This window comes from Ictalurus punctatus, chromosome 13 (genome assembly GCF_001660625.3).
Source record: "Ictalurus punctatus breed USDA103 chromosome 13, Coco_2.0, whole genome shotgun sequence".
In the NCBI taxonomy this organism is placed as follows: Eukaryota; Metazoa; Chordata; class Actinopteri; order Siluriformes; family Ictaluridae; genus Ictalurus; species Ictalurus punctatus.
The window spans coordinates 3,522,845-3,546,007 of NC_030428.2; the positions used below are offsets into that span (position 1 = coordinate 3,522,845).

A 23,163-nucleotide genomic window follows, 5' to 3' on the forward strand; every position below is an offset into this window, starting at 1 on the left:
GTTTGAATGTACAAAGGTTGTTTTATGACTTGATACCGTGACTATTTCCTGTAAGTGAACTCTGTGCTGATACAGGGTTTGATTTAACACACCGATGTTGGAGTGAAGTAAACGTGTGTCCTGCTGTAATCTGGAGAAGGAGACATGACCTCCAATATGAGTGTGTCTGGAGAACAGGACTTAAAGAAAGATGAGAGGTGAGTTACTTTTCCATTCACCAGCAATAAATACACACCGTCTCAATGGAACAGATCTGTATCTCTAAACACTCACTAGTTTACAGAGAAACTAAACTTTGGTTTAAGGTGTTTAATAACAGTGAATATATCACTGATCTGATCCAAGAACAGTTTAGAGAAATCATTCACTGAGAGAAGAGTAAAAAGGACTGTGTAATGTGGAGGTGAAGAGCAGTGTAGCTTTGAGTCAGTGAACTCTACAGGCTTTAAGACCCAGCTGAGTCAGTTATCTGTGATTGAGACTCCTGACATCAGTGTAATTCCTGAGGTATGAGGCGTGTCTCCTGTTTGAATAAGTGTGCAAACTGTAGCTGATTTAAAATGATGGAGTTATTGGTGTTTAATGATGAACACATTGTGTAACAGTGCTGAGACAGCAGAGTACAGTCAAACCTTGGATTGCGAGCATAATTCGTTCCGGAAGCGTGCTCGTAATCCAAAGCACTCGTATATCAAAGCGAATTTCCCCATAAGAAATAATGGAAACTCAGATGATTCGTTCCAAAACCCAAAAATATTCATATACATAATAATAACTAACACAAAATACTATTTTATATTTTTATTATTTAAATTTAATATAAAGTAATCGAATTTATTGATTATTGTGTAGGACGACTTTCACTGTTACTAATGGAATCACTGCTGTCTGTTGGCTCGCCGGAATCTTTTTCTTTTTGTACGACATTAACAAGGAACGTATCCAGTGACACTTACTTTTGCCTCCTTTTAAGGATTTCGCGGAAATGTGACATTGTATTGTCGTTAAACAGATTCGTTGCTCGCACTGCTACAGTCTTACTCGGGTGGTGCATTTCTACAAAATTTTGCACTGTTTCCCACATTTTACACACCTCCCTAATCTCATTTGAAGTGAGGGATTTCTCCGTCTTTTTCTCCTCCCTGATCAATGGGCTGGAGTAATGGAGTGGTGTTGGGAGGAAGGAACTTGACCTTAATGAACTCAAATTCCTCTAGTATGTCATCCTCAAGGTCTGGAGGATGAGCAGGGGCATTATCCATAACCAGCAAGACTTTGAGTGGAAAAAGGAAAAAGTTCTAAAAGGTATTTCTTCACTGCAGGACCGAAGACCTCGTTGATCCACTCAACGAACAAGATACGAAGCCTTGCTGTTGGAACTCCACATAACGTTTAACTGGCTCCTCTGCACCTTGCATTTCTTGAAGGCTTGTGGATTCTCGGAATGATACACGAGCAGGGGCTTGACTTTGAAATCATCACTTGCATTAGCACAAAACAAGAAGGTGAGATGGTCTTTCATGGGCTTGTGACCGGGAATTGCGTTCTCTTCTGCTGTAATGTAGGTCCTCTTTGGCATCTTTTTCCAAAAAAGCCCCGTGTCATCGCAGTTAAAACCTTGTTGCGGCAGGTAACACTCGTAAACCATGAGCTTCTGGAACTCGGCAATGAAAAGAAAAAAAGAAAAGCAGCATATAGGTACTACTTGTATTGCAAGACCTCGCTCGTATATCATGTTAAAATTTATTACAAATGTTTGCTCGTCTTGCAGAACACTCGCAAACCAAGTTACTCGCAATCCAAGGTTTGACTGTATTAATTATTGCTGATATTTCTGTTCTAATTACAGAATGATGGAGGGAAAGAGATCAGACTCACCAGAACCCAGCTGTGTGTCCATGAAGAGTGACTGGTCAATGGGTGTTCCAGATAACTTCAGAGACGGAGCCAGTTCTCCTGATGTGAGGTCAGTACAGTGAGGTGTTTTACAGCAGTGTTCCACCTGATCAAACTCACTGGTCTCATTATGAAGCCCTTCATGAGCTTTATCAGGTGTTGAAGCAGTAAAACACTAAAGTGTGCAGTTCTGCAGCTCTCAGACTGGCAGTGAGGAAAACTGCTTTAAGAGTTCAGTTCAGCCTGCAGTCCCTGAGCTGGAGGGTCTGTGGTGCTACACAGCAACATTTACACCTGGGACATTAATGACTAGATCACTATTTTATTAATAAATATGTTAGTGTCAGTGAGGAAACCTTGAAATCAGTGTATTGTGTTAAGATGATAGTGTTAAATATCTGTCTCTGTATGTATTAGTGTGTTGTGCAGCTATGAATACATATACTCTATATTACATCATGCGTTTTATTTGTTCCCAGACCACAAAAGAAGAAATCAAACATCAGCAGAAATCAGCTGGACTCCATATTCAAGGTGTGTGTGTCTTTTTAATGTGTGTAACTTGTGTGTAACTTGTGTGTGAGTAGGTTGCAGGCTTTTATTTAAGATAATAATGGTTCACAGGTTTATCGGTGTGCAGCAGCATTATGGGTAATCAGACCAAATTTCAGTTGTAACTGTGGTAATAGAAAGAGACTTTTCTTCTTTTCATAAAATAAAAGCATCTCCCAGTGTGTAACAGTATAATATTGAGATGTGTTCCTGTGTGTTTCTAACCAGGAGCTGGAACACAAAGTCATCACTCTGATAAAGAATGAGCTGAAGAGGTTTAGGAAGCTCCTGAGTCCAGATTACCCAGCATGCACTGAGAGGGAGGTGAAGGATGAGGAGGATCTGCACAGTGCCAGAGAGGGAGCGCTGAAGATCACACTGCATGTCCTAAAGAACATGAACTACACAGATCTCGCTAACACACTGCACAACAGTAAGAGTTCTGAGTCATGGCTTTATTCCATCAGGTTCACTTTAGAGAGAGGAAATAGTTTTAGATATGAACCCCTTTAGTTTGAAGTTTGAATTTAGTATCATGTACATCTGGTGCTTTTCTGTTCTGTTCGTGGTGCAGTTTGTGATTACTCTGTAAAGTGGTCCTGTTCCTTCAATAATATTTAGTCCATGAATCAGGAATGAACAGCAGCATTTGAAAGAATTTTACACTTTATATTGTGCTCAGTGATTTTGCATTAAAACATGTTATTACTTTGTTTATTAGAGTCTGTGGCCTCTGTGTATCAGACAGAGCTGAAATCCAGCCTGAGAGAGAAGTTTAAAAGAATTAATGAAGGAATCTCACAGCATGGAAGCTCAGCACTTCTGAATGAGATCTATACAGATCTCTACATCACAGAGGGTTGGAGTGGAGACGTCAATAATGAGCATGAGGTGAGACAGATTGAGACAGCGTCCAGGAGACCAGCAACACAGGAGACACCCATCAAATGTAATGAGCTCTTTAAAGACAAGTCCATCAGAAGAGTGCTGACTAAAGGAGTTGCTGGAATTGGAAAAACAGTCTCTGTGCAGAAGTTCATTCTGGACTGGGCTGAAGGAAAAGCAAATCATGATGTGACCTTCATGTGTCCAATTCCCTTTAGAGAGCTGAATCTGATGAAGCAGAGGAATCTCAGTCTGATGGAGCTTCTTCATCACTTTTTCCCAGAAATGAGAAAACTAGAATTACTAGACTCCTACACAGTGGTGTTGATCTTTGATGGTCTGGATGAGTGTCGACTTCCTCTAAATTTCCAGAAGAATGAGAGATTGTGTGATGTGACAGAGTCAGCCTCAGTGGATGTGCTGCTGACAAACCTCTTCAAAGGGAATCTGCTTTCCTCTGCTCTCCTCTGGATAACCTCTCGACCAGGAGCAGCCAATAAGATCCCTCCTGAGTGTGTAGACCAGGTAACAGAGGTACGAGGGTTCAGTGATCCTCAGAAAGAGGAGTACTTCAGGAAGAGGATCAGTGATCAGAGCCTGGCCAATAAAATCATTACACGCATGAAGTCTTCAAGAAGCCTCTACATCATGTGCCACATCCCAGTCTTCTGCTGGATCTCAGCCACTGTTCTAGAGAGAATGTTGGGTGAAGCAGAGAGTGGAGAGGTCCCCAAGACTCTGACTCAAATGTTCACACTGTTCCTGATTTTTCAGATCAAACACAAGGACCAAAAGTACCATCAGAAATGTGACCCTGATCCTCAGCAGACCAGAGAGAGTATCCTGGCACTGGGGAAACTGGCTTTCCAACAGCTGGAGAAAGGAAACCTGATCTTCTATGAGGAAGACCTGAGAGGGTGTGGCATTGATGTTGGAGAAGTGTCAGTGTACTCAGGAGTGTGTACCCAAATCTTCAGAGAGGAGATTGGGCTTCACCTGGGGAAGGTGTTCAGCTTTGTACATCTGAGTGTTCAGGAGTTTCTGGCAGCTTTATACACATTTCTCTCCTTCATCAGCAGAAATGTAACAGAACAACAAACCACTGATCTGTCTGATCTTTTCAGAAAGTCAACCATGTCTGATTTCCTCAGGAATGCAGTGGACAAGGCCTTACAGAGTGAGTATGGACACCTGGACCTGTTCCTCCGCTTCCTTCTGGGTCTCTCACTGGAGTCCAATCAGACTCTCTTACGAGGCTTAATGTCCCAGACAGGAAGCAGTTCTCACAGCAAACAGGAAACAGTCGAGTACATCAAGGAGAAGATCAGGGAGAATCCATCTCAAGAGAAATCCATCAATCTGTTCCACTGTCTGAATGAACTGAATGATCATTCTCTAGTGCAGGAAGTACAGACTTACCTGAACAGAGAAGATTACTTTTGTCTCAGGGGAACCAGACTCTCTCCTGCTCAGTGGTCAGCTCTGGTGTTTGTGTTACTGAACTCAGATCAGGAGTTGGATGAGTTTGATTTGAGGAAATATGACCCATCAGAGGAATGTTTTCTGAAGCTGCTGCCAGTGGTCAAAGCCTCCAGAAAAGCTGTGTGAGTATTTACAGTGGCAAGGAAAAGTATGTGAACCCTTTGGTATTTCATGGTTTTCTGAATAAATTTGTCATAAAATGTGATCTGATCTTCATCTAAGTCAGCGGTATTAACAAATATAATGTGCCCAAAAGAATAACACAAAATAAATTATGATCTTTCATGTCTTTATTGAACACACTCATTCAACATTTAAAATGGCAGTGGAAAAAGTAAGTGAACCCTTAGAATTAATAACTGTTTGACCCCCCCGGCAGCAATAACCTCAACCAGGCGCTTCCTGTAGCTGTGGATCAGACCTGCACATCGTTCAGGAAGAATTTGAGCCCGTTCTTCCTGGCAGAACTGCTTTAGCTCGGTCATATTCTTTGGACGTCTCATGTGTATGGCTCTCTTCAATCATTCCATAGCATCTCTATTGGGTTGAGGCCTGAGCTCTGACTCGACCACTCCAAAAGGCGGATTTTGTTTTTCTGAAGCCATTCTTTAGTGGAATTGCTCCGGTGTTTTGGGTCGTTGTCCTGTTGCATCACCCAAGTTCTACACAGTTTCAGCAGACGTACAGACATTCTCACATTATCCTGAAGAATTGTCTGATATACTGGGGAATTCATCTTCCCCTCACTGATTGCAAGCTGGCCAGGCCCTGATACAGCAAAGCAGGCCCAAATCATGATGTTTCCTCCACCATACTTTACGGTTGGGATGATGTTTTCATGATGATATGCCATGCCCTTTCTACGCCAGATGTAGTGCTGTGTTGTTTTTCCAAATAGTTCAATCTTAGTTTCATCAGTCCACAAAACATTTTGCCAATACCGCTGTGGAGTGTCACTGTGCTCTTTTGCAAACTTCAGGCGTGCAGCAATGTTTTTTTTAGTAAACAGTGGCTTCCTTCGTGTTGTCCTGCCGTAGATACCCTGCTTGTTCAATGTTTTACGTATTGTAGACTCATGAACAGAGATGTTAGCCAGTTCCAATGATGCCTTCAAATCTTTGCTGTCATTCAGGGTTGTTTCTTTACCTCATTGATGAGTCTTCGATGTGCTTTTGGTGTCATTTTGATTGGCGCCAAATTCTTGGTAGAGTAGCAACAGGCCTAACTGTAGACTGGTGAATTTCGAAAGTCTTTGAAATCACTTTGTAACCCTTGCCAGCTTCATGTAAATCAACAATTCTTGATCGTAGATCCTCTGAAAGCTCTTTTTGGCGAGGCATGGCTCACATAAGCATGTGCTTCTTGTGCAGAGCAAACTCAAAATTTGAGGGGTTTTTATCAGTCAAAGTAGCTGTAGTCCACACCTCCAAGCTCATTTTCTTAACGAGACTCCAAGTGTGCAAAAAAAAAAAAGCTTTTTTGAGGTCATTAACTCAAGGGTTCACATACTTTTCCCACAAGCACTATGAGGTTTTTTTGGTTGTTCTCAATAAAGACATGAAAGATCAGAATTTTTTTTTGTGTTATTCTTTTAGGCACATTATATTTGTCAATACTGCTGACTTAGATGAAGATCAGATCACATTTTATGACAAATTAATTCAGAAAACCATGACATTCCAAAGGGTTACATACTTTTTCTTCCCACTGTATATTTATAAATGTTTTACTGCATGGTTTGTTATTTTAATGTAACACTGAACTGCACTGTTTGGATTAATGCTTGTTAATAGTTACTCTAATCATCTTTAAACAAACCTATGGTACTGTTACAGAAGATTGTTTCACTTTTTACACTAACACGTTACGTCTGCACTGAGATCTGGGCCATATGGACAAAACCTTATATCACTATTTATTACCTTTTCTCTAAAACTGATGAAAATGATCTCTAAAATATAACTGCATGTATTCATGGCTGCTTTTTGATCATTTTGTGAACTAAACACCAGTGAAAGGAACGTTTTCTTTTCTCCTTTTACTTGAAAGAGACATTGAACAGAACTTCACAAATGAGAACAAGAAAAACGTAACACTGTCACCATTGGAACAATATGAATACAACATGTAACCTTGTGTATTTGTGTGTGTGTGTGTGTGTGTGTGTGTGTGTGAGAGAGAGAGAGTTAAAGGTACAGGAGCAGTTTCCAAACAAAGCCACGGCACGTCCTGCTCCTTTTTGTTCAAACGGGAGATTTCTTATTTATTTTATTAATTTTTTAGTTGGAGACCTTTTAACACGTACTTTCATTTAAAAATGTTTTGAAGTTTCAGTTATAATAAAGCGTTTGTTCAAACAAAAAAAACATCTGTTTTCAGTCCTTTAAGGATCACTGTAACTGATATTATTATTATTATTATTATTATTATTATTATTATTATTAATAATAATAATAATAATAATAATAATAATCACTGTGATTATAATTATTTAATTATAAATAATAATAATAATTATTATTATTTTCAGTTACAACAATCCTTAAAGGAATGAAAACAGAAAGGTTTTTAGTTTGAACAAATGCTTTATTATAATAAAGCATTTGTTTTAAATAATAATAATAATAATAATAATAATAATAATAGTACTGATGTGGTGTCCTGTCTTCCGATTTCTATGAGAAACACACTAACACACTATGAGAAACACACTCACATTTCTGTTACATGGTAAACTTTAGCTGGATTATGGCTGTGTTTGTGTGTTTGAGATCAGAGTTCTGATATTTCATCATTTCTCTTCCAGGCTGCGGAGATGTAATCTGACAGAGGAAAGCTGTAGAGTTCTGTGCTCAGTTCTCAGCTCAAACTCCTCCAGACTGAGAGAACTGGACCTGGGTTACAATAAACTGCAGGATTCAGGAGTGAAGCTGCTCTCTGCTGGACTGGAAAATTCACATTGTACAATGGAGACACTGAGGTACAAACACACACACACACACACACACACACACACACACACACACACACACCAACAACAGTATTAATGATGATAATAATAACAACAACAATAATAATAATGATAGCTTTATTTATATAGCACATATCATACATAAATGCAGCTCAAAGTGCTTCATAATGGAAAATAAAATAAAATGACAAATATAATATTAAAGGAGACATATTTTAAGCCTTTTTACAATATGTAATATAAGTCTCAGGTGTCCCCAGAATGTGTCTGTGAAGTTTCAGCCCAAAATACCCCACAGATCTTATACCTTGCTGTAAATGCCCCTTTTTGGGTGGAAGCACAAACAGGCTGTTTTGGTGTGTGTCTCTTTAAATGCAAATAAGCTGCTGCACGCCGCCCACTTTCCAGAAGAGACCAGCTCCTGCTTGACACTACATTAGCTGTGTAATCTGCTAACAACCTTATTCACAAAACAGCCTGGTGTAAAATGATTCACAGAAAACCAACACGGTATTCAAAAAGACAATCACCTTACTGTAATGTGCATAATGAAGGTGTGTTTTCGGGTTAAAAATAAAAATGATGACATAACTCTAGCACTTTAGCCGCATTAGCCATGGAATCTGCTAACAAGCTCATTCCGAAAATCGATTTGCAAACATTCCCAAAATATAAAGTGCGATATTTACGTCTTCTGGATACAAAGCTGGATCACGAACAGTGGGTACTGATCCATGCTTGAGAATGTCAGGGTTACGCATGTAACCCTGTTCCCTGAGAAGGGAATGAGACATTGCACTTAGCATAACAGTATGGGAACACCTTGCACGCGTGACCGGTATCTGAAGCTTGTGTAAAATCATACCTCTACCTCTACTTTTAGACCTGCCATGATCTGGTGACGTGGCAATTAAGCGCGTCGCAAGATATATATATGGCACCTGTGAACCACGCCTCCAGCCTCTATTATCTGAAGCGAAGACGCAATTCACAGGCCTGCCCTGGTATGACAGTGCTATGCAACGTCTCGTTCCCTTCTCAGGGAACAGTGTCACATCCCTTTCAAAGGGAATTTCGGTGTTATTTAGCATAACAGTATGGGAAAGGGAATACCCACTTCGTCATACCGAGGGTACGACCTGTTCCCAAGCCCGAGGGTCAATGCAAGGTATATAATCTGGCCTAGGATACAGGAAGGCCTTGGCTAATCCAGGGGTAAAGTCAAGGCACGAAGGGGCAACAGAGAGAGCTTGTAGATCTCCCACTCACTTGAGAGATGTCAGGGCCAGTAGGAGAGCTACCTTTAGAGTCAGAAGCTTCTCAGAGGCTGACTCTAAGGACTCAAATGGGGCCCCTGACAGACCTTCCAGGACCACAGGAGGTCCCAGGAAGGTATGCGCGGCCTGCAGATGGGCCTCAGCCGTCTGACACCACGCATGACCCTCGAAGTTAGAGGATGTTTCCCCACAGAGGCTCCATCAACAGGGGCATGGCTGGCCGAAACGGCGGCCAAGTAACCCTGATTGTAGAAGGAGCCCAGCCCGCTGAGAAACGTTCTTGTAAGAACTCCAGGACTGTAGCTGTTGCGCAGTTCACTAGGTCTAGCTGACATTCCTCACAGCACAAGACAAAAAGCTGCCACTCGAGTGCATACAATTTACTTGTGGATGGGATCCACGCTAGAGGCTCGAATGGGGCACCCGACAGACCTTCCAGGACCACAGAAAGTCCCAGGAAGGTATGCGCGGCCTGCAGATGGGCCTCAGCTGTCTGACACCATGCATGAACCTCGAAGTTAGAGGATGTTGCCCCACAGAGGCTCCCTCAAACGGGGCATGGCTGGCCAAAACCCTGATTGTAGAAGGAGCCTATCCCACTGAGAAATGTTCTTGTAGGAGCTCCAGGACTTTAGCTATTGTGCAGTTTACTGGGTCTACAGTGGATCCCTGCGGACAGGATTCTCCCAAGGAATGCCATCTCGCAGGGATATTATCTCTCAGAAACATGTTTGAGCTGGCCAAAAAGGTGCTACTAGCAGAATGTCTTGGTGAACTCTTGCTAGAGCTTGTGGGAGCAGAGCGATGGGGGGAGCAGCATACAAATGTGACCTCAGCCACATGTGTGGACTCCACCCCAAAAGTCTCCCAAGATCCAGCTTTATCTTGCTCAGTGTTGATAGGATTGATACTACGCATGTTGGGGATAGAAACGCCCTCATTGTAGTAGAATCCTATAACCCCTAGAAAAGTTGTCCACTGCACCGGGGAAAGCATACTTTTCTGAGATTCCACCTGAGCCCCAAGCTCTTCATGTGGGCGAGAACAACATCTCGATGTTGAACCGCCAGCACCCTGGATCATGCTAGAATTAACCAGTCGTCCCGGTAGTTTGGTACACAGATGCCCTGGAGTCCCAATGGAGCCAGAGTGACATCCATGCACTTTGTGAAGGTGCAAGGGGATAAAGCTAGCAATATTCCTATGTGGAAATATGCACCTTTTAGATCTACCGCCACAAACCAGTTCTCAAACTGAATCTGTGGCACGATAAGTTTGAGCGTTAGCCTCTGAACCGTACTCTTTGGACATACAGGTTCAGAGGCTGACGCTCAAACTTATCGTGCCACAGATTCAGTGATGATGCAGGTCTAAAGTTGGCCAGATACTCCCACTTTTTTGCTGTGCTGTCTGTGCTGACTGCTGTGGTGAGCACACCTGTGAACGGGGGGGGGGGGGGGGGGGGGGTCAAGCTATAACTGGACCCGGTAACCCTTTCTATGGTAGACAGAACCCATGGAGACACATTTGGCAGTAGTTTGCACACTGCCCGATGGTCTTTTAGTGACGTTAACTATTCCACATTATATTGGAGGGAAGCATCAGATTTTCGTTGCCCTGTGACAGCTTGCTGACCAGAGAACACTGAAAACTTGGGGACCGCCTTGTCTAGGGGAGGCCCTGCAGTAGCACTGGGGGCTACCTGCCCTAACAACCTCATGTCCCCAGATACATCCCTCCACGCCCCCTCAGGACTGCTCTTCTTTGCCGGCTTGGCCTTTATGACCATTCTCAGATCAGGCCTAATAGCAGACCGCGACTGTGGCCGCCCTGTTCCCCTGGCTGTCTGCGGGGTTGGCGGGCTGCCATACTCGCCTTCTGGGTCTCCCTCACACTAGTGCTGGCCCAGGCTCCACTCGTGGATGTTCGGATGAGCTCAAGACAACAGGGAAGGAACTGGCTTTTTTTGAATGCCGCCATATGTCGAGCTCACTCAGCAGGTCTGCTTGGTAGGCCTGCAACCCTGTCACTGTCTGCAGTGACCCACAAGCAAGACTACTCCTGCATAGGCTTGCCCACCAATGCCATGGTCTTTTTGGCCTTACATGGCTTGGATGCAAGCCGGTCCCCGTAATTACCTGCCGTTGTTGGAGAGAGTTAGCTAGCAAGCGCCTTCTCCACCTTGAGCATAGCTAAATAGCCATGCCGTTCATTCCCACAATGGCTGAATAATCCAACATCGTAGGGTTATGAATATGGCTTATGCGTGGTTTTCCCCCAGAAGCCTGAGATTTTGTCATAAACTTCTGGAAGATAGGGGAGTTTCTGCAGTGTGAGGGATTTACTTTCACTGGGTAATCACTTCAAGCAGCTCTTTATATGCTGCTCTCAGTTTTTAACACATCCTTCTAACTCCTCGGAGTCAGAGAGGAATTATTACTTTTTGGCTTTCCATAGCAGAAGGAGGAGTCGCGACGCGAGCTCCAAAATCCAGCGGGGAGCCAAACCCGGAAGACAGAGTAAGAGATAGAGCAGTGCTCGTCTCCGGCTCCTCTTCTGGATCTATAAGAGATCCCCCGAACCTGAGACGCAGCGGCCGGCCCAGATCCACAAGGCTCTGAAACCCAACTTGCTTCGGCTTCTGTTTTTTTTGAGAAGAGCGCGAGTCACAAGCCGAGCTGCTTAATGTAGCCGTTACCATGCGCAGCCTCTCGAGGCTGCCATCGCATACTACACCGCTAACACTTCACCCAAAAAGTGTGCACTTTTCCCCGTGATGAAACGGGAGCAAGCCATAACACACTTCTTGAACTCACTCATTACTTACCTCTCCTTTCCTCTAAAAAAGGGATAGAAAAGTTCAGAGATTTTGAGAAAATATCGAGTAGAAATGAAGCGTTTTTGCCACACAAACAACAGACATGCAGTCTCACCGAAGATAATAAGGCTGGTGGCGTGGTTCACAGGTGCCATATATATATCATGCAACGCGCTTAATTGCCACATCACCTGATCATGGCAGGCCTATAAGTAGAGGCATGATTTTACACAAGCTTCAGATACCAGTCACATGCGCAAGGCGTTCCTACTTTTATGCTAAATGCAATGTTGAAGTTCCCTTTGAAAGGGAATCAAGTTTTTTATCAAATCCTGCTTTGTATTGACCCACGTTCACAAAGCAGTCTGGTGTGAAATGATTTTAGGTATTTTTGGGGGCACAATTCTTTCAAAAGTAAAACTTCACTGTGTCTTCAGTGTCTCTGATGCCGGGAGTACATGAAGACTCTCATGTTCATTCTTACAGCCAACAACAGAACACTTACAAAGCTTCCGAAGCTGAGACGTTCTTCTCATCACTGTAGCTGCTCCAGCACAGAGAACATGGCCAATTATGTGCAGCTCACTCAGGGGAGGAGCTATGCAAATAGGGCAGAGTCCCTGGGCAGGGCTTGTTCCAATGTGACGTTACGTTAGGGCGAAAATAAAATTTTTGCCATCGTATGGTGGTTGTGTACACATTCTGCCGACAAACATTTATGTTCAAACACCATTTAAAAGTGAATTTAGCATATTTCCCCGGCCCCCACTGTGGGAGGACTATGCTGCACTATGCAGGCAGCAGAGCCACCTGAATTACTGGGGCTTCCCTCGGCTGGGGGACTACACTACGCTATGCAGGCAGCAGAGCCACATGAATTACTACGCCTTCCCGCTGATGGGGGACTACACTGTGCAACACAAGCAGCAGTAGATCTCAGCTCCGGAGCCCCAGCTCGAGGTCAACGTGGCAACCTCGGATCCTCTGCCTGATCAATATGCCTGCCAATATGGCAACCTCAGAGCTCCAGCTGGAGACCTGCGGGGAGGTCTTGGCTGCTGAGGAGGCCGCGATGCTGTCCTGTCCAGTTGACAAAGCTGTCCCACTGCCCTGTCCTGCTGAGGAGGCCACCCTGCTGTCCGGTCCAGTGGAGAAAGCTGTCCCACTGCTCTGTTTTGCTGAGGAGGCCGCCCTGTTGTCCGGTCCATCTAAGGAAGCTGTCCCGAAGTCCTATGACGCCGAAGAAGCAATTGCGCTGTCCTGTCCCGCTGAGGAAGCTGGCCAGCTGTCCTGTCACACAGAGGATGTCTCCCTGAGCTCCAGCCCTGCAGAGGATGTCGCCCAGCATTCCAGCTCTGCTGAAGACGTCACCCTGAGCTTCAGCCCCACGGTGGACGTTGCCGAGTGCCCCAGCCCCACAGGGGGCGGTGCCCTGCCTCTCTGCTGCCCAGCGGAGGCCGCCCTGTTTCCTGATGCAGCAAAGGACAGGTTACACAGGGACCGGGATCGTCATTCGAGGGGGGTGTTCTTTGGCGCTCCTGGATGAGCGCCTTTGGAGGGGGGTTCTGACACGATCTTGCTGGCAGATGGCGCTGTGATGACGATGTGCACGGACAGCTGGAGAGTGCGCATGTGCTTGAAGTGTGCGTGGACGATAGAGACTTTGTATACAATGGACATGCGTGTTTGTTTCTGTTTTGTCTCTGCCTTGTTTAGTTATTGGTGGATATTCAAGGGTGCGCCTTGATTGTTTCCAGCTGCTTCAGTTAAAGTTTGATTACGTGAGTTAATTAAAGCCTCGTGTTGCTGCGCACTTCGCGCAGTATTATATATTGTGATGTGTAATGGTGCGACGCGATATGTTTACCTGCCATGCTCTAGTTTCTTGTTTCATGCAGACATACATACACTCATTTTAAAGTATAAGTTGGCAGTATAAATGCTAAATGCGACATTAAAATAATATGTAGTATTATATTCTATTCAACTCATTTAGCCATATTTTTATTCTATTACAACATTACAACATGTCTACAGGGGGTTTGGCCTTATCGTGTAGGACATCAACAGATTAAAATTAAAATTGATCAATTTGGTTATTTGTGTGCATTCATAAATATCACGTTAGCTGAGCTGACTGAGTTCATTGATGGATTTATTTTAAATTTATTTACAAATGATATATATATATATATATATATATATATATATATATATATATATATATATATATATATATATATATATATATATATATATGTATGTATAAAATATTAGGGCTGCCACTAACGATTATCTAAGTTTATATTTGTAACACTCAGTTTGTCGATTTTATTTTAAATAAATAAAAAAATGGCACTGACGGTTTGCCCCCATACGATTAATTGATTAATCGAAGAAAAAAAATCAATAATAATTAAAATAATAAAAACAATAATCAACCAACTAATCGATTGTGAAAATAATCGTTAGTTGCAGTCCTAGATTTAAACTGCGAGTGGTCTCAGTTTAATATGTAGTAGGCTCATTTATTGAGTCTGGTTACATTGAGCCTGTAACAGGATATAATAATATTGGGCTTGTTTTTGAAGCTGCAGTTGTTTATTTGTCTCGTGAGTGTCATATATCACGAGACCATCGTTCCTCCCTTGGGTCTCGTGGAGAACCTCGCTCCCCTCTATGGCCTTGCGGAAATCTTTGAGCTTCCCTCGGGCCTCTCAGAGAACATCGCTCCCCTCTCCGGGGGGTTCTGTCATATATACTGTAAGGAAACTCATGACTCCAGTTCCCATCAGCCACTGCACTGCACTACATGTCACATAACCACTTGCACCTGATTCACGTTTGGTAATGAGCACACTTGTGTGTGTGTGTGTGTGTGTATATATATATATATATATATATATATATATATATATATATATATATATATATATATATATATATATATATATAGCCATTGTCTGCACTGTTTCTCTGCCTTTCGTTTGTCTTAGACTACCGTGTTCCATGTTTTTGTTTCATGCCATAGTGTTTTGCCAAGTTGTCTTTGTGTCTTTGTGTTGTTGTTTGTTTATTTAATAAATGTTAATAATCTGCGATTGCTTCCGAACCCATCTTTGAGACGTGACAGTGAGACTTGGCAACACTGAGGTATTCGTGTGTTGTATATTTGCTCCAGTACTCGACAGTGGAGGTGCATGTGGATACGGTTTTCTTGAAGTAGAGGAAACTTGCTCTCTCTCATAGCTAGCAGAAAATAAGTGCAGTTTACCACTCTGACCATAGCAGAACAAACAAACAGCTGATTCAAGTTAGCTCGCTACCTATTTAGCTACTGAAATGTCTGACCTGTTTAACAGGAAAAAAAACATCGCTGCATCAGTCTTCAATCCCTTCAGATCTCTGAGTTTTTGCCACCTCTCAAAAGCCATGCCCATATTTATTCTCATTTTAGTACGGGCTCTGTCACTTTCCCTTTTTGACTGCAGACTCTTCACAGTTCCAGGTTTCTTGGCTTTGACAACAGTTGGTTCCCCAGTTCTCAACGTAACCATGCCAAAATTAATTTCAAGGAGGTGACTTCACCGGCTACTTCCTACCTCCCCACCTCATTTAGAGAGAGAGGTCGACCTAACAAGGTTAGTTAGCACAAAGAGAGACCAGTCAGAATGCACGCTGTGTCACTCTTACCACATCTTCCACTTGCTTTCTCGGTTTACTGTTGTGGAAATTTAGACAAACACTTGTAGACTCATCCTCTCAGATGAAGTAGTTTTATTACAGAGAGATGAATACAGGAAGAAGAATGAGCGCACTCGTCCAGTGTTGATGCTATTTCCCCAAGCTCCAACTCAGTCCAGAACTCCGCCATAAGTGCCTGATGAATGTGAAAGTAGAGGACAGTGAGGTGTTGGTGGAGAAACACTGGGTTGAGGGTCAGAATAAAGAGCAGATAAAGCAGCTATGCACATACATAAAGCGCTAGCTCTTGTGCCGAGTGGCCACGCCCATTTAACTCTGATCCAGCACCTCTTCAACCTTTTCTCTCGACATCCTGTAAATGTTCCATAACATTACATTTTAATTTGCACATTAAAGAGTTCTTGTGTAAATGCTCCTACACACTGTTTATGAAGAAATTAATTCGTATCCAGTGTGATAAATGAGGCCCAGTGTTTTATATGAGTAAAACATTAAAGTGTGTATTTTATATGGTGTGGATTAGCATTGTTTCTGCTGTTGAGCTTTGTTTTTCTGTGTGTGTGTGTGTGTGTGTGTGTGTGTGTGTGTGTGTGTTTTATGTGGTTTGTATGTGTGTGGAAGTTAGATTAAGCTCCAAAGAACAATGAACTCCAACAGTTTTAGCATCTCTGTGAAACTCAGTGTTAATGTGTTAATGCTGAAATATCTACATCACTTCTCACATCAGAACAGAGTACATTTATTTCTACAGCATGTAGATCAGTGTACATTACACACACATTTACTTTAATAACATGCCAGTACTAGTTTATTGTTTATTGTTTTACACAGGCTGTTCATTTTATATTTTTATCCTGACATTAGAACCTTGTGTTCAGGTAAACACTTTATTTCCCACCTGATGGAAACACCTAATTTCACAATCAGATAAATAAATCTAACATTTCATCATTTCTCTTCCAGGCTGCAGGGTTGTAATCTGACCGAGGAAAGCTGTAGAGTTCTGTCCTCAGTTCTCAGCTCAACCTCCTCCAGACTGAGAGAACTGGACCTGAGTCACAATAACCTGCAGGATTCAGGAGTGAAGCTGCTCTCTGCTGGCCTGGAGAATCCACACTATACACTGGAGACACTGAGGTACACATGCACAACACACACACACACACACACACACACACACACACACACACACACACACACACCAAGAACAGTAATAATAATAATAAGAAGAAGCAGAAGTTTATATAGCACATTTCATACATAAAATGCAGCTCAAAGTGCTACACAATGGAAAATAAAATAAAATGACAAATATAATATTAAAGGAGACCTATTTTAAGCCTTTTTACAAGATGTAATGTAAGTCTCAGGTGTCCCCAGAATGTGTCTGTGAAGTTTCAGCCCAAAATACCCCACAGATCTTATACCCTGCTGTAAAAGCCCCTTTTTAGGTGGAAGCACAAACAGGCTGTTTAGGTGTGTGTCTCTTTAAATGCAAATGAGCTGCTGTGCCCCGCCCCCATTTCCAGAAGAGACCAGCTCCTGCTTGATACTACATTAGCTGTGGAATCTGCTAACAACCTTATTCATAAAGCAGCCTGATGTAAAATGATTCACAGAAAACCAACACAGTTTTCAAAAAGACAATCACCTTACTGTATTGTGCATAATAAAGGTGTGTTTTTCGGGTTTAAAATAAAAATGACCACGTAACTCTGGCACTTTAGCTGCATAAGCCATGGAATCTGCTAACAAGCTCATTCGGAAAATCAATTTGCAAACATTACCAAAATATAAAGTGCGATATTTCCGTCTTCTGGATATGAAGCTGGATCACGAACAGTGGGTACTGATCCATGCTTGAGAATCAAGTTTTTATCAAATCCTGCTTTGTATTGACCCTCGTTCACAAAGCAGTCTGGTGTGAAATGATTTTAGGTATTTTTGGGGCACATTTCCTTCAAAAATAAAACTTCACTGCATCTTCAGTGTCTCCGATGCCGGGAGTACATGAAGACTCTCGTGTTCATTCTTACAGCCAACAACAGAACACTTACAAAGCTTATGAAGCTGAGACGTTCTTCTCATCACTGTAGCTGCTCCAGCGTGGAGAACATGGCAGATTGTGTGCAGCTCACTCAGGGGAGGGGCTATCCTAATAGGGCAGAGTCCCTGGGTGGGGCTTGTTCCAACGTGACGTCATGTTAGGGCAAAAATAAAAAAACGGCTCATTTTGAGACTCTGTTTATGATTTATTGGGAATATACAAAAGAAGTGGGTGGATTTTTACCATCGTAGGGTGGTTGTGTACACATTCTGCCAACACACATTTATGTTCAAACTCCATTTAAAAGTGAATTTTGCTTAATAGGTCCCCTTTAAAACAAAAATATTGCAACATAACATTAAAGATAAAAATACAATATTAAAACCTAAAAACTCCTTAAGAAATAAATAAGTAATCAAACAGAAAATAAAATTTAAATTAGATCATAATGAGATTTAAAAAATGAGTTTTAAGCCTAAAAGGAAGAGGTCTAATTGAAAGCCAAGGTAAATAAATGTGTTGAAGCTGCTTTTTAAATATATTTAGTTGTGTTGGGTTCGAGTCCACCTTTGTCGAATCCGAATGGAGACCAAGTCCTTAACCAATCAAGTCTGAGTCTAAAAGGGGCCGAGTTGGCCTTAAATCCAAGTCTTTAATGGCCAAGTCCGAGTGGATTCTGGCCGAGTCCAGAAAGTAATTACGTTGAAAAAAGATTTGAAATTGCAATTGTAAACTGAACACTGAGCTGTTAAATTAGTATTTTAACCTTCACAAACCAATGACAACATAACTGTAACAAAAAAATACCACAATTACATCTTCAATTCAATTCAATTTCAGTTCAATTTTATTTGTATAGCGCTTTTTACAATAGACATTGTCTCAATGCAGCTTTACAGAAATATCAACACGGTATACAGATATTAAAGGTGCGAATTTATCCCAGGTGAGCAAGCCACTGAGTGGCGACGGTGGCAAGTAAAAACTCCCAAGGATGTTTTAAGAGGAATAAACCTTGAGAGGAACCAGACTCAGAAGGTAACCCATCCTCATCTGGGTAACAACAGATATTGTGAAAAAGTTCATTATTGACTTATATGAAGTCTGTATGGCCTTAGAAGCAGCCGTAGTCCCAGCAGTCTGGAATTGGAGTAGATTAGAGCTCCATCCAGAGGCAGGACATCCGAAACGGATCAGGCAGGTCCGGAGATCAGAAAGGATCAGGATCTCTAGTATCTCCATAAAATCGTGTGTGGCTCGACAGAAGGAGAGTGGGAGAGAAAAGATTATTAGGACTGGGAATTAGCATAGCAGAAAGTCTAGTCAGGGTAGGCTTGAGTAAACAAATACATTTTAAGCCTAGACTTAAACACTGAGACTGTGTCTGAGTCCCGAACACTAATTGGAAGACTGTTCCATAACTGTGGGGCTCTATAAGAGAAAGCTCTTCCCCCTGCTGTAGCCTTCACTATTTGAGGTACCGTCAGATAGCCTGCATCTTTTGATCTAAGTAGGCGTGGCGGATCACAGAAAACCAAAAGGTCACTTAGATACTGTGGTCCGAGACCGTTTAGTGCTTTATAGGTTAATAAAAGTATTTTATAATCAATGCGAGATTTCACTGGGAGCCAATGCAGTGTGGATAAGATTGGGGTGATGTGGTCGTATCTTCTGGTTCTAGTTAGGACTCTAGCAGCTGCATTCTGGACTAACTGGAGTTTGTTTATGCACCTACTGGAACATCCAGACAGTAAGGCATTACAGTAATCTAGTCTAGAGTTGATGAATGCACGTACTAGTATTTCTGCATCATGTAGTGATAATATATTTCTTATCGTAGAAATATTTCTGAGATGAAAAAAGGCTATCCTAGTAATATAATCTACATGAGCATTAAATTATAGGCTGGAGTCAATAATCACTCCAAGGTCTTTTACTGCTGCACATGATGAAACAGAAAGTCCTAATAAACGTGTAGATCAGTGTACATTACACACACATTTACTTTAATAACATGCCAGTACTAGTTTATTGTTTATTGTTTATTGTTTTACACAGGCTGTTCATTTTATATTTTTATCCTGACATTAGAACCTTGTGTTCAGGTAAACCCTTTTTATTTCTCACCTGATGGAAACCCCTCATCTCACAATCAGATAAATAAATCTAACACTTCATCATTTCTCTTCCAGTCTGTGGGAGTGCAATCTGACAGAGGAAAGCTGTAGAGTTCTGTCCTCAGTTCTCAGCTCAAAATCCTCCAGACTGAGAGAACTGGGCCTGGGTTACAATAACCTGCAGGATTCAGGAGTGAAGCTGCTCTCTGCTGGACTGGAGAATCCACACTGTACACTGGAGATACTGAGGTACACGTGCACAACACACACACACACACACACACACACACAGAGCAGACTTTTAATAGACACAGCTACATCCAGTTTCCATCTGTGGTGATTGTAATTGTAGTGATGTGATATATTGTCATTGTTGTGTGTGTGAGATGGAGAGTAAATGTTCTGTATATAAAGATTTTGTGTAGTTGATGTTTTCAGAGCTAAAACTGAGTGTGTTAAGTGTGAGAAGGTTTTTGTTTTACAGCATGTATAAATGCAGTATTACAGATGAAGGTTGTGCTGCTCTGGCTTCAGCTCTGAGGTCAAACTCCTCATCACACCTGAGAGAACTGGATCTGAATGATAATAATCCAGGAGAATCAGGAGTGAAGCTGCTCTCTGATCTACTGAAGGATCCACACTGTAAACTGGAGACATTATAGTGAGTTACTGATTTACTGTCTCTTTATTTTACTCTACTCTATCATACTGAATAATGTGTGTGTGTGTGTGTGTGTGTGTGTGTGTGTGTGTGTGTGTGTGTGTGTGTGTGCGTATGTGTTGGTGTTTATGCTGATGTTGTGTGTTTACACTGATGCTCTTGTGTCTTTCAGCATTAAGAATAATAAACTCACCAGGACTGGCGTATGACAGGAGTCTCAAGTCAAACCTCTTCTCCAGGATAAAGCAGTTTTGGTGAAGAATTAGAACCCATCCCACATTTCCAGCAGTTTGGGAGCTGAATCATTAAACTTAAAGGGACAGAATAGATACAAAGTCAAGAACATGCAGAAGGTCATACACAGGAGAAATCAACACACGTAACGAAATGTCTGCTGTACAAAGTAATGGCAATGATCTGCCCCGGGGATGGAGACTGACGAGGCTTAAGTACACGTCCGGAAATGTACAGTCGACTGATCCCAAAGCACTAGGCAGGGGCAGGCATGTTAATGGTAAATGGTCTGCACTTATATATCACTTTTTTAACCTTAGTGGTTCCAAAGCGCTTTACACGGTTTCACATTCATGAGGCTTGTGCCAAAGAGTAGATGTGAAAATACAGTGGAAAATTTCCCTTGCAACCTGCCAACCTTTGCTGTGTCATGAACACAGTGTCTTGGTCAACCCAGGAGATGATTCAGAAAAGTGCCTATACAACAGTGTGTGTTCAGCATGCATTGAGGCACTGGTTCTGTACATAGTGTTACATGAAATAAAACCAGAAATAACACAAATCAATACCCTCGTGCGCATCTCTCTAATGGCCTGACGGTGTCCATGTCAATTGTTTCAACTGGGACCTTGAATAAAGGTAATGGGCACAATGGTGCTATTGGGGTGGCCAGTGGATTTGCAGCTGAAATTACTAGCCTGGTAAAAATTTCTTCCACAGCTCCTTTTTGATGCACCAGTCGACTTAACACTACCCATATGAGTTGATGTTTGGCCAAAAACCTAAGCTACTAGTGCATAGTTTGCTTGATGGTAGTGAAGAAAGGGAAGGAGATGGTGCCCATTCAGATTTGGTGGCCCAACACCAAAAGTATTTCATCTCCATTTATACCAGTTCCCGAAGGCACTTGGAGACTGTGGTCATTCACCGTAGGACCAATTGCCCTGACTCAGTAGCAATACTACCCCCTGGCACTTTAGTGTATTGTAAGAATCATTTTCATGGTTGTCGTAAGATTCTGGATAACTGGTCCTCCACTGTGTTTGAGATTGTGGCCTACATTGATGAAGTGGGAACGCTGTATAAGATCAGACCACATGGAGAAGATGGACCCATTAAAACTGTCCATTGCTCAGAACTTAAGCCTGTTCTTACTTGGCAATAATAAGCCAGGTAAACCAATGGGTCAGGTTTACTGGCTCCTTCCAGCCCCAGGAGTGAGTAGATCCAGAAGGACCTAGAATTGGAGATTATTCACAAGTGGCCATAGTCCACACGAGAACGGGTATAAGGAACTCTGAGGGTCAAGTCCACGTTGATTCTAGTTCTCAGCCCTCAGTGCTTCAGTCTAGTCCAACAGAGGTACAAAATGATTATAGGTTCATCTTTAGTGTCTCAACCCCAGGTGATCACACGAGAGCAAGAGTTGAATTTAGAAACTTCTCTAGATCTTCATATAGCTCAGTCACTTGATCAGTCAGGAATGGGTTTAGCTTCTAGGACATCCTTTAGGCGTTCTACTCATGGGACACTCAGTGTTCACTGGGATGGTGACCATTAAAGGTAGGGGTGAATTTGGCAAAGTTGGTTGGAGTCGCTGTTGCGCATGCCCACTAGAGGTGCACTGATTCTTTATACACATCACTTCCTGTCTTCCTGTCCATGTCCAGTGCTTGAATCTTTTGCTACACTGTGATTGTTGGTTGCTGGAAGAACAAGTTCTGTTGACTGCAAATGTGATATAAATGTGCCAACGCCATATATACCTACCTGGGCAGGCTATTATTTCGGGGGCTTGGTAGTGTGTGGTCATAATTTGTCTGCATCGCATTGATTGTGTGTGGGTGTGAAGATGAAAAAAATACCAACAATACCATCAAACCCATATGTGCTTGTTGAATATCCCATTTTAGATTTAGTCCCCCTTTGCTTTTATAATAACCTCCACTCTTCTAGGTAATCTTTCCACTTTATTTTGGAGCATGGCCTTTGGGATTTGTGCATTTGAGCATGCATTTCTAGAGACTAAAGGGGGAAACCCCTCCCAACAAACAACTGAAAGAAGCTGTGGTAAAAGCCTGGAAAAGCATCACAAAAGAAGAGTGCAACAATTTGGTTGTCAGTGGTTCGCTGCCTGATTGTTTATTGCAAGGAAGGGATGCAACCAAATAGTATTCAAGGAAATCAAAGTAAATAACACTCTGTTCCAATATTTTTTGCTCACCTCAAAATGTTCTAAGTTGTTTAACACATCTAGATGTATATCAGGAAATTAAAGCTTCAATTTTGATCTATTGTCTCATTTTCATCTTTTGAACTCAAACCCAAATGTCTTCAGAGTATAGCAAAAGAATTCCAATACTTTTGAAGAGGACTGCATGTATGGCAAGGTTGACTGGTGGGACTGATGACCACTGATTATGATTAAGACAGTGCTCTCTGCCTCCCTCTAGTGATGCAACAAGTCAGTTGTCTACTTACACCACAATCCATTACAAAACTACAGACTCTCATTCCT

At 42.2% G+C, this 23,163-nt stretch overlaps 1 protein-coding gene across 1 annotated transcript; it reads left to right on the plus strand.

Annotated features, from left to right (window-relative positions):
- Positions 1–22,935, plus strand: LOC108273546 (NACHT, LRR and PYD domains-containing protein 12). The gene is made up of 10 exons (XM_053685303.1): positions 1–197; positions 1,850–1,966; positions 2,376–2,430; positions 2,677–2,881; positions 3,170–4,937; positions 7,622–7,795; positions 16,550–16,723; positions 19,826–19,999; positions 20,235–20,411; positions 20,584–22,935. The coding sequence occupies exons 1-10, from the start codon at positions 145–147 to the stop codon at positions 20,618–20,620; spliced, it is 2,934 nt and encodes a 977-aa protein (XP_053541278.1). The 5' UTR covers positions 1–144; the 3' UTR covers positions 20,621–22,935.
- The last annotated feature ends 228 nt before the right edge of the window (positions 22,936–23,163 follow it).